This window comes from Chionomys nivalis, chromosome 11 (assembly GCF_950005125.1).
Source record: "Chionomys nivalis chromosome 11, mChiNiv1.1, whole genome shotgun sequence".
NCBI classification, from domain to species: Eukaryota; Metazoa; Chordata; class Mammalia; order Rodentia; family Cricetidae; genus Chionomys; species Chionomys nivalis.
Window position 1 is genome coordinate 39,104,517 of NC_080096.1, and position 12,530 is coordinate 39,117,046.

Below are 12,530 nucleotides of genomic sequence, written 5' to 3' on the forward strand. Positions count from 1 at the left end.
AGCTGGGATTTGTTTACACCTAAGAGTGCAGTTGAATTATATTGCTATAGTTTTGTGTTTGGTTTGGTTTGATTTTCTGAGACAAGGTCTCACTATGTAGCTTTGGCTAGCCTGGTACTTGCTATGTATACATCATAACCTTGAACTCAAAAAAATCCAATTACTGGCAAAGTCCTGTTATAACAGTTCTAAACAGATCAAAACCAGTTCAACAGTGATTGTTAAAAATGCTGCAAGATCCCCTGCGGCAATAGGCAGGCAGAGGCCCACAGAGCAGCCAGTACCAGGCAGAGACGGCTACCATCCTGAGCAACTCGGAGAGGGTCCCGAGCGGGCTGGTGCATGGTGGGGCAGGCTGGTCCCAGCAAGCCTGGGGGGTGAGCAGGCGGCGGGTAGAAGGCACATAGACACATCGTACAGAATAGAATTGGGTATTTATTACTTAGAGGAGAGAGGAAGAAAGAGAAGAAGAGGAGAGAGACAGAGAAAGGGAACAGGAGAGAGGGAACTCACGTGTGCCAAGAGGGGACAGTGAGAGTCAAGATGACGAGAGGGGGGCATGGGTCACCGGGAGTGGGCTTGTCTCTTAAAGAGACAAAAAACAAAACATAATAGTGATGATACTGTTGAGTTACATTTTAATAATATAGTAAGAATAGATTCTTACTGGACTATGGGTGTTACAGTAAAAATAAATTTTTACTACTTTAAATGTAGTAAACATTCCTGCTCTAAGAAACTATAAATCTTGAGAAAAATAAGTTTACAGCACATTTTAAAAAATTTTACTTAGCTGCTGGGCAGTAGAAGCCCGTACCTTTAATCCCAGCACTTAGGAGGCAGAGGCAGGCGGATCTCTGTGAGTTCGAGGCCAGCCTGGTCTACAAAGTGAGTTCCAGGACAGCCAGGGCTTTTACTAAAAAATCCTGTCTTGAAAAACAACAACAACGAAAAAAGTACTTAGTCAATGACTGTAACATAACAAGGGAAAAACTAAACGAGAAGAAAGGACAGGATCCTGGCGCCTCAAGGTGGCCTTGAATCCATTGTGTAGCCAAGGATGACCTTGGACCTATGGTTTCCCTTCCTCTGCCTTCCCAAGTACTTACACCACCATCCCTGGTACAGGAATTTCTTGGGATCAAATCCAAGGCATCATGCACACTGGGAAAGCAGTCTATGAGACAAGCTGTCCAATCAAACTGTTACTTTCAAGCAGCCTGGGTAAGACACAGCTTTGCTTGCTGTGAGGCATTGTAGGGCTCCAGCTCAGGGGAAGTCTTTTAGTAATTATTATTTTTATTATTAGGATTTATCTAGTTTGTTTTACATGTGTGAGTGCTTTGCCTGCATGTGTGTATATATATACCACATGCATGCCTGGGGTCGGAAGAGGTCAGAACAGAGTGATAGATTTCTTGGAGCCGGAGTTTCAGACAGTTGTGAGCCATTATGTGGGTGCTGGAAATTGAACCTGGGTCCTCTGAAAGAGCAGTAAGTGTGCTTAACCACTGTGCCATTTCCCGGTACTGTTATTGTCTTTGAGATGAGGTCATACTATGTAGTTCAGGCAGGCCTGGAACTTGCCAAGTAGCACAGTTAGAATTGAACTTGCGGTGGCCGGGCGGTGGTGGCGCACGCCTTTAATCCCAGCACTCGGGAGGCAGAGACAGGCGGATCTCTGTGAGTTCGAGACCAGCCTGGTCTACAAGAGCTAGTTCCAGGACAGACTCCAAAACCACAGAGAAACCCTGTCTCAAAAAACCAAAAAAAAAAAAAAAAAGAATTGAACTTGCATCCCTCAGTCAGTAGCCTCCAAGTGCTGGGATCGCAGGAATGAGCTACTATGCTAAACTGGTTCATTTTCACAGAAAAACATTCCTGGGCCTGTGAGTTGGCTCAGTGAATAAAGGCACATGTCACTAAGCCCGATGACCTGGGTTCCATCCCTGGGATCTGCATGGTGGAAGGAAAGAGAACTAACTGATCCTGCAAGTTATCCTCTGACTTCGTGTGCACTGTCATTAACACACACCCTTAAATAAATATAATTAAAAATACTCTTTTTTTCTTTTTTTAGTTAAAATACTCTTTTTAAAATATAATGGTTAATTCCTTACAGTGTATCCTGAACATATCCATTCCAACTCCCCAGAATCCTCCCCCAACTTCAGTGTTTTGAGACAGGGTCTTATGTAGCTTAGACTGGCCTGTGTTGGAGCCGCAGTAGGTAAAAGTATATATTATCAAGTCTAATAACATGAGTGGATCCCTAGAACCCGTGTGATGGAAGGAGAAAACTGACCCCTGAAGGTTGTTCTCTGACCTCCCCCTCACACAGAAAACAGATAAGTAATTTTTAGAAGAATTGTGTTAATGAAGTTATTTTATAATTAAAATTAAATACATAGTGTATCTAATATAGTATAATTAAATATTAAAGAAATTATTTTATGACAAGATTATGTGTATAAATATGGCAACAAATCAGAAAAATGTTCAACATGTGATGTTTTACTCTCAAAATTACATTGTTTGACTCAGATAGGTCAAAATAGAAAACTCAGAGTGAAAAATAGCTAACCATCTGTTGGTCATGTATTTCATCTAAAACTCATTTTTAGTCTAACCTACTACTGTAATTCTGTATGCAGTAATCATAGTTACATTGCTATGAAGAGACACCATATCTAAGGCAATTCTTATGAAAGAAAGCATTTAATTAGGGGAGGCTTGCTTACGGTTTCTGAGGTTGGGTCCATTATCATGGTATGGAGCATGGTGGCATGCAGGTAGGCACTGGAGCAATAGTTGAGAGCTACCTGCCTCAGGCAGACAGACAGACATTGGGCCTGGCTTGGGCTTTTGAAACCTCAAAGTCCTCTCTAGGTGACACACTTCCTCCAAGGACATGCCTCCTAATCCTAGACAGTTCATCATTGGAGGATTGAGCATACAAATACATGAGGAAATGGGGCCATTTTTTTAATTTTTTTCCCCTTTTGTTCCATTGTGTTGTGTTTTGAGACAGGGATTCTTTGTACAGCTTGGCTGTCCTAGAACTCGACATGAAGACCAGGCTGCCTCAAACTCAGAGCTCTGCCTGCCTCTGCCTCTCAAGTGCTGGGATTAAAGGCAGATGGGGCTATTTATATTCAAATTACCATAGTAGTTTTTATTTTTGTTTTTTGTTGTTGTTTTGTTTTGAGACAGGGCCTCATTATGTAACCCTGGCTAGCCTGGAACTCTCTATGTATGTAGACCAGGCAAGCTTCAAACTAGATCCTTTTGTCTCTACTGCCCAAGTACTGATATTAAAGGTCTGTACCACCACACCTGGTCAAACTTTGTTTTGTTTTATTGTTGTTGCTGTTTAGTAATTTTTAAAACAAATACTTACAGGGAGGCTATTCATATACTAGGCAGTCATGGTAGAAGTTAAGAGAGATGGAGAAGGCCACACACTGTAAGAGGGCAAAGGGGAATCAAGTGCTCTGTGAGCCTGAAGAGCAGCAAGTTTCCCTCTGAGCCATCTCAGAAGAAACACTCCACGGGGTCTGAAAGGAATGTGCCCTGCTAAAGCCAAGGACATCTCCATGTTGGCTCTCACGCTTTTTTTTTTTTTTTTTTTTTTTTTTTTTGGTTTTTCGAGGCAGGGTTTCTCTGTAGCTTTGGTGCCTGTCCCGGAACTAGCTCTTGTAGACCAGGCTGGCCTCGAACTCAGAGATCCGCCTGCCTCTGTCTCACGCTTTTTTAGTAAGGGTTTTAGCTCAGAAAGAAAACGTCTTTGTGTCTGTTGGCTTTGTAAAGCTTCTGTTTAGTATCAGAGGATCTGCCAGACACTAGACTCTGTGTCTCAGCCACCCCCCTCTCTGGCTCTGCACTGTGTCCATCTGTCTATCTTCATGCTGACTTTCTTAGATGGCGTTATGGTCCAGATCACTGCTGAGAACATGGATTCCTTGAGGCAGGCACTTCGGGAGATGAAGGACTTCACCATCACCTGTGGGAAGGCGGATGCGGAGGAGCCCCAGGAGCAGATCCATATCCAGTGGGTGGATGACGACAAGAAAGTTAACAAAGGGTGAGTGGGCCTCAGAGCAGTCGGGGCAGCTCAGGCTTCGTCTGCTGTGCACACTGCGTTTCAGATCCACTAGAAGCCTGCCTCAAAAAAGGAATATGTAACAGAATTCTTCATTTCTGTTTATAGCTTGATTTCTTTTTTTAAAAAAAATTTTTTTAAACATTTTTTTAAATTTAATTGTCTGTGTATATGCCTGTGTACATAACTGTGGTGCCCATGAACACAGAGGCCTCAAATTCCCCTTGATCTGGAATTACAGGTGACCGGAAGCCATCTATCCTACCTAGTGGGAGCCAAACCTGGTTCCTCGGCAAGCAGTGTGTGCTCTTAACCACTGGGCAACCTCTCCAGCCCCTTCCTTGATCTCTGAAGGATTCGCTGTCTGTATTAAGGGAGAGATAAGGCAGTGAAGCAAACACAGGTCTCCTAAAGTTGCACGCCTTTGGGGTATGAAGCATCTGCACTGTTAACTACCATTTGATAGGACGGGTGTCCTCGTTTGAATAAGCAGGTACCTAAAGGCTGATGACTCGTCAGCACCGTAAAGCTAAGACATGGCAAGACTGATTTAAGACCGTCCTCTTGGGCTTCAAAGCCAAACTCTGTATTAATGCCGCACACTAAAACCTTGGATTCCTGGATTCATTTTTGACACTTCTCTTTTTGCTCTACCCCATGATTAGCCCAACAGTAAATCCGGCTTGCCGTGTTTCAGAACGTGTATCCCATCACAGTGGCTCTTCCCACCTCCATTGCCACCATCCTAGTACAGAAAGCAGCTTACCCAGTTTTAACCCCTCAGTCTGGACAGTAGCCTGTGTGTCCCTCATTGAAGTCCTTCTCTCTGATCTGTCTCTAGTCTCTAACACAGCTGCCAGGGGCATGTCACTCTTCTGTCAGACCACCCATGGCTTCTAGTGTCTTTCAAGATGGAATTTAACACCACTTGTCAACTCTTAAGGGCCTACATTTCTTGCTGTTTTGAGCCAGGGCTGAACTCTATAGCCCAAGCTGGCCTGGAATTCTCTATGTCTCAAGGCAGTCTTCCTTCCTCAGCCTCTCCTCCTCCCCAGACCTCTGTGTGTGCTGCTCTCAGCCTGCCCTCTTCCTCGCGATGCCCTGCTAGCATCCCCACTGTCTCAGAACGTTTTCTCCAGCCACTGTCTGTATTCCAGCCCTGCTGTGCAGTTCTCTCTTCATATACAGCAAAGCTTGCAGTATTTACCATTCTCCAACTTAGATTTCTCTTTTTACATTGATGTATTTGGGGGAAGAGAGGGCCTTGCCCTGGCACATATGTAGTTGGTTCTTTCCTTCACCTTTATGTAGATTCTAGGGATTAAACCTAGGTTGCCAGACCTGCACACAAGCGCCTTTCCCTGCTGAGCCATCTTGACGATTTAGCTTTTGATGTCTAGAGAACTAAGAACAGAGCCAGGCATGATGGAGCACACCTTTAATCCCAGCCCTCAGAAGGCAGAGGCAGGCCAACCAGACTACATAGTGAGACCCTGTCTCAAACAAAATAAAAAGATCCAAAAAAATTAACAGGTTTAAACATTGTTAAAAAAAGAGTTTAGAATCTTTGTCAGTCGTTGTTTTCTTTTTACAGTAAATGTGTATCTCCATATATTTAATTTACTTACTATATTTTGAAGAAGAAATAACTGTCCAAGGAAACTTGTATTTCGGAACCTGAGTCTGAGGATCTGTGATGGTAGCGTCTGCTCTGTCGCTTCCCACAGCACTGGGGCTATTGTTTGTTTATGTGTTATTAGTGGGGAGAGAACTCGGGTCTTCTGCCTTGTGAGCAAGCTCTCTTACCTCTGAGCCAAATCCCCAGCTTTAAATAGTTTTTTGTTTCGTTTTTGTATTTTTTTTTTTTTTTTGAGACAGAGTTTCTCTGTAACTTTGGGGTCTGTCCTGGAACTAGCTCTGTAGATCAGGCAGGTCTCCACTCACAGAGATCCGCCTGTCTCTACCTCCCGAGTGCTGGGATTAAAGGTGTATGTCTGTCGTTTAAATAGTTCATAACAGACGTCATTAAACTCCCCAAGTTCCAAGCAGGGGTTGGTACGTGAAGTACAGCACCCAGGGATGACAGGTTCTCCTCCCCTGCAGCACTGCCTTCCAAAGGCTGCTGAGCAGTGTTGTTAGAGCGAGGGTGGAGTGGGGAACCAAGCTGGGTGAGTGGCCATGCAGTTATTAAAGAGATGTGGGAAGGAGCAGTGTGAGCAAACAGCCTGCTTCTGTTATGGTCAGCTTTGAAATATGGCTCCTTGCAAGTGTCTGCCTCTGGCATGTGTGCTTGAGTAGGTCCAGTGCATAACCCTTCTTCACATGCATATTCTGCGTCTTGTCATGGCGTGCTGCCGATGTCTTCAGCACGACACACTTGGAATTTGGTAGTGAAATGTGATGTCCTATCTCCTTCCCCTTCCTCTGTCACAGTGCCGTGAGTCCTATAGACGGGAAGTCCATGGAATCCATAACCAATGTCAAGATATTCCATGGGTCCGAGTATAAAGCCAATGGAAAAGTCATCAGATGGACAGAGGTAAGAAATAAACCTTGGAGCATTTGCCTTACTTTCAACACAGCCTTGTGCTAAGCTCAAAGCCCCACTCTGGACTGATTTGGAAGGAAAAGGTGAGCCAGTGAGATGGGTCAGTGAGTAAAGGCTTTGGCCACCAAGCCTGAAGATCTGGATTCCATCCTCGGGGCCTATGCAGTGGAATGAAAGAGCCAGCTCCCACAAACGACCCCTGACCTCCTCACACTCTGCATGGCACCTGTGTGACAGATACACATTTTTAAAAAAGTAAACATTTTTAAAGAAAAAAGAAGTGTCTCTGAGCAAAGCTTTTCATTTATCTACTAGATTTAATCCCCTCTGGTCTGTCTTAGCTCACTGGGAAAGAAAGTCCAAAGTGCAGCCTGTAGCACTCTGATGAACTCACTTCCAGGTGTGTTTGCTTTGGAAGGCAAGAAGGCTGTTTCTGGTGGGCACACCTTCTGTGCTGTGTTCCTCAGAACGTTGAGTATGCCATGCTGCATCCAAAGACCATTGGATAACATGGTCTTCAAAAGATGGACAGTTCATAGTAAGATTTGCCAGAATTACAAAGCAAACAAGTAATGGTAAGTTTCTGGTATAAAGCCAGATCTAGCCAGCTCTTAATCGGCCAGCCAGATGTGCCCACACACCTGCAGTCCCAGTCCTTGGGAAGCTGAGGCAGGGAGATCACAAACTTGAGGTCAGCCTGGGCTGCCACCATCCTGCATCCGTTAATATCTTTAAAGTCCTACCAGACACAACCCCTACCCACAAGGCGTGGGGAAAACCTCAAGAGTCAATGACTGGCACGCCTGTTGCAGGGTAGTGTCCTCTGTGTGGGACAGGAAAGCACTACAATATGGTCGCCTAAGCAACACCCTCTTGATGACAGCCTCAGTTGACATGACAAAGTGGACTGGGGAATTTCACAAGTCTCCACTCTAGATGCAGGGCTATAGGCAATTAATGGCTGCCGGGTGAGAAAGAATCAGTCTTCTCTAGGACGAGCCCCGTTACAAGTGATCCATTCTCAAGTGGTCAGCCCTAAACACATGCACATATGAGCAAGTCGAAATGTTCTCAGCAGGGTGTGTGTGGGGGTGGTCTTGAAGGTTGAGCCTCATAAGTGCTAAGCACGTGTTCTGCCACTGAGCTGCGTGCCTAGCTCCCTTGTGTATAGCATAGCCCCTTTGTGACCAGCATATAGGAGTTGTATATAACAATATGTAAGCATTGTATATTTATATTTATTTTTCTTTTAAATTTTGTCTTTATGTTCTTTACCCTTTATGTCATCCAGAGAAGTCAGGCAGTTGCCATATGTATGCACAGAGACAAAGTAGGCATTATGGGATCTTTGGAAAGCCGGCCTAGTGGTGCACGATGTAATTCCAGTACTCAGGAGACAGGGACACGATTGCTGCCAGTCCAAGGCCAGCCTGACCCTACACAGAGTGTTCCAGGCCATCCAGCGCTCCGTGCACAGGGAGGGAGGGAAGGAGGAGGAAAGCAGGGCCTTTGAGAAGCAGGACTCAGTCTGTGAGCTGGTGAGGTGGCTCAGTGGTTGGAAGCCCTTGCCATTGAGCCTGGCAATCTTGAGTTTGATTTCCAGAATGCATGAAAAGATGGAAGGAGAGAAGTGGCTCCCCAGGCACACCGTGTCACATGTGTACCTGTGCACATATGTGCAGCCTCAGGTGTCCATCAAGAACATCATCTCACTCCTTTGAAATAGTCTTTGTTTTTGTTTTGTTTTTCGAGACAGGGTTTCTCTGTGTAGCTTTGGAGTCTGTCCTGGAACTCGCTCTGTAGAACAGCCTAGCCTGAACTCACAGAGGTCCACCTGCCTCTGCCTCCCGAGTGCTGGGATTAAAGGTGTGTGCCACCACCGCCCAACTGAAACAGTCTTTCATCGGCCTAGAAGTCACCAGTTAGGCTAGACACTGAGCCCCAAGGATCCTGTCTCTACCTCCCTAGTACTGGGATTGCAAGAGCACAATGCTACACCCAAGGTTCCTAGTTTTATGTGGGTTCTGAGGAATCAAACTTCATCCTTCATCATATGAGGCAAGAACTTCATCAACAGAGCTCTCTCCCAAACCCAGAAATTGAAGTTCCTTAAAGGCTGGCCTGGCAGTACGGCCTGTGGTCACAGTGACTTGGAGAACTAAGGCGGGAGGCATGCTACAATCAACAAGAAATCAGCCTGGCCAATGAGAAGGAAGTTCTTTAGAATTCTTTTGAGTAAAGGGCTTGTTCCTGACCTTTCTTCTGTGTGGCTAGGTCTTGGGTCTCAAGTTCCATCTTTTCTGTGCCTTGGCCTGTCTGCAGCAAAGTGTATGGCTTGTGTGAACACGGGGACAAGCTCTGGCTCCAGAAGACTTGGATCCTGGCCTCTGTTACCATCGTTGTCTTTGGGGTGGGGGAGCAGGGAGTAATACAGGGTCTCTACATAGCTCTGACTATCCTGGAACTCACTATGTAGGTCAAACTGGCCTTGAACTCAGAGAGATCCACCCGCTTCTGCCCCATAAAGCATGTGCCACCATGCCCAGCTTGTCTTTTTTTTTTTTTTTCTTTTGACATAGAGTCTTAATATGCAGTGCTGGCCGTCCTAGAACTCATGGAGATCTATCTGAGGCCTCTCCAGGACTCGGATTAAAGGCATGTGCCACTACACCCAGCCCCTGGCCTCTGCCTTTTACCCACTTGGAATAATCTGTGGAGAGCTAGATCCCCAGTCTACAATGACTGTTATTTTAGACTCTCATATTACTCCCTATGAAAAGTGTCCACATGTTAAATTGCCTTTCAGAAGTACACAGTCCATCTGCACATGGTGGTACATGGTGGGAAGATCAGGAGCTTGGGGTTAGCCTTGACTACACGATAAACTGGAGGCCAGCCTGGATTACATGAAGCCCTGTCTCAAAAAAAAAAAAAAAAAAAAAAAAAGTACAGTACCAAATGTGAGCCTTTTTGTTTCTAAGTAGAAAGTGCTATTAGACCGTGGTCTGTGTTTGCAGAGAGCAGAGCTACTGCCAGTGTGGGTGCAGAGACTGGCAAACAGGGATTGTCTTGGGTGCTGCACTTTTGTAAAGATTTTATTGTGTCTGTGTATGCATGATGTAAGGCACACCTGCCACAGCACCCATGAAGGAGTAGGTTCTTTCCAGGGTAAACTCGGGCTTGTGCAGCCTGTGCCCTTCCTGGCCAAGCCGTCTCTCCAATGTTCTTCCCATCAGGTCACCTTGTACATCTTAGAGAACTGGGTGCCCAAGCACAGTGGCTAATCTGCTTGTTCCACATCCTGGACACAAGGTGAAAGCCTCTTTTGTTTGGGGATAGGTGTTTTTCCTAGAAAATGACGACCAGCATAACTGCCTGAGCGACCCTGCGGATCACAGCAGACTGACCGAGCATGTTGCCAAGGCATTCTGCCTCGCCCTCTGCCCCCACCTGAAGCTTCTGAAGGAGGATGGAATGACAAAACTGGGACTTCGCGTGACGCTTGATTCAGATCAGGTAAGAAACATCTTGGGCAGCTTTTGGAGCTGGCCTTGAGTTGTTTTGTTCTTGTTTCTTTTTTTCTGAGAGTTTTCCTGAGTTACCCCAGAGGATAAATGACCTCACATCCACCACGCACAGATATGCTTTCTGGTCAGAGCCATTTGCAATGTGGATCCTAAGGACTGTAGGGTATGGAAGGAAGGGCCAGGATCTGCTACCTGTGATAAGCTTGTGTCACCCTGTGAAACCCCCATGCCCACCTGTGAATACTGCTCTGCAGCCCCTGAGGGGCAGGTTCTAGGTGTCCCTCATCGTGTCTTCTTAGTCAGCTGGACCGAGCTCCTGTTCCTTGGCATCTGCAGTTGCCACTGCTTAGTAAAATTTGTCTTGCTGCCAATATTTTCATTTAGTTGGTTAGGTTTGCACTGTTTCCTCAACAATTTTCTTGTCATTGGGACTTAGTTTTTTGCTAGTTTTTGATTTTTGTTTACTTTTTCTTAGGTTTTTTTTTTTGTTGTTTATTTTTTGAGACAGGGTCTCACTAGTTGCCCTGGTTGGCCTTGAACTCAGAGGTCCAGATCCATCTGCCTATCTGCCTCCTGAGTGTTGAGACTAAATGTGTGTGCCCCCATGCCTGGCTCTCTGTATTAACAATCCAGTCTTCACCTCCCAAACCCGTTCCTTGTCCTAGTATCTCTCTGTTGTGGCCGAGCTCTTCACAGCAGGTTCCATTGGTCCTGCACTGGGTGCCTAAAATTTGCCAGCTACCATTTCCACCCTCAGTCCTTAGTGTTGAGTTATTAGAAATGAGTGGAGTGGGGGCTGGAGAAATGTGGTTCAGTTCCCAGCACCCACATCGTGGTTTATAACCATCCTTAACACCAGTTCTAGGGGATGTGACTTGACTTCTTCTGACCTCCTTGGGCACCAGGCACACACATTGCACATCCATACGCGCAGACAAAACCGTTACGCACATTTAAAAATAAAAGAAATTTTTAAAGAAGAAATGAGTGTGGGCTCAGATTGATATTCCCTCTGAGTCAGTAATTATTCTGTCCCAAAGCAGTTTCTATCCTGGGTGCTTACATGGGGAAAACCTGGCTTTTTGGTGCAGAATTTAATCAAATAGATTATCAGGGCAGGGTGAAAAGTTCTGTGTCTGGCTTTATTTCCTCACTAGGCATCGTCAGCCAGTGTTTATTTTCACTTAAGGTCTTGTCCTGGGCTGAAAAAAGGCCTATCTGGGGCTGGGGATGTAGCTCAGAGTGCCTGCCTAGCATGCATAGAACCCTGGAATTGATCTTCAGCACCATGCAAGCCGAGCATAGTGACGTACACTTGTATCTTTGCCTCTCAGAGGTGGAGACCGGAGGATCAAAAACTTAAGATCATCCTTGGCTGCATAGCAAGTTTGAGACCAGTCTGGTCGTGTAAGACCCTGTCTCTAAACAACAACAACCAGACAAGCCGACAATAACAAAAGTCAGGCTCAGTGGGTGAAGGCACCCATAACCCACGTACTCAGAGAAAGGGAGGCTGTCCTTTGATTTCCTCATGCATCTCATGGCACATGCGCCGTGGTGCATGCACATACCCATACACATAAAATTAAATGCAATTTAGAAAAAAAGTTTATCCATGTAATACTAGTGAAGTGTCTGTCATGTTCCCATCTCACATGGTACTGATAACCTATCTGGACAGAGAGGCTCCCTCATGTGGAACAATCGGATAGCAAATCTTTTTCTAAGTTTGACTCTCTTGAGGGAAAGGGCCCTTTATCTTTGAATTTCTGTTTTCAGTTGCTCAAAAAATGGTGTGTTGGTGACTGCATGGACTGAAGAAAAATGCGATGTTGTATTCCTCACTTTAGTTTTTACAACCAGAGGCTAAACTGATTCATCCTTTCTATTCCCGGAAACGGACATTAGCGAATTCAGGAACAAGGTCAAGGTCTCACGAGAGTGGTGTCAGAGTGGTAACCCACAGCTAACAGAGGAAGAATGTGTACGCACTGCCATGTGTCTAGCTCATGGGAAAGGACTTGGCTCAGCCCTCTGGAGAAATCTCCCCTGTCCAGTAACCTGTCGTCCCTTCTCTCCTGGTAGGTTGGCTATCAAGCAGGGAGCAATGGCCAGCCCCTTCCCTCGCAGTACATGAACGACCTGGACAGCGCCTTGGTGCCTGTCATCCATGGAGGAGCCTGCCAGCTCAGCGAGGGCCCTGTTGTCATGGAGCTCATCTTCTACATTCTGGAAAACATCGCATAGAGGACGACTCCGTTTTCTCTGCTCAGACCTGTTGCAGCAGCAGTCATATCCAAATCATTTGCACTTTAAAACTGGAAGATTAGGCTTTTGTTAGCACTATTGGTAG

General features: G+C 45.6%; 1 protein-coding gene across 4 annotated transcripts in view; it reads left to right on the forward strand.

Moving 5' to 3' along the window:
• The window catches only part of Zfyve9 (zinc finger FYVE-type containing 9), a 136,440-nt gene extending 123,910 nt beyond the window's left edge, over positions 1 to 12,530 (forward strand). For all 4 annotated transcript variants that reach the window (XM_057784647.1, XM_057784646.1, XM_057784645.1 and 1 more), the window contains 4 exons: positions 3,922 to 4,084; positions 6,536 to 6,641; positions 9,990 to 10,166; positions 12,263 to 12,530. In XM_057784647.1, coding sequence (XP_057640630.1) covers positions 3,922 to 4,084; positions 6,536 to 6,641; positions 9,990 to 10,166; positions 12,263 to 12,424 — 608 coding nt within the window. In that variant the 3' untranslated portion in view covers positions 12,425 to 12,530. The remainder of the gene's footprint in view (positions 1 to 3,921; positions 4,085 to 6,535; positions 6,642 to 9,989; positions 10,167 to 12,262) is intronic.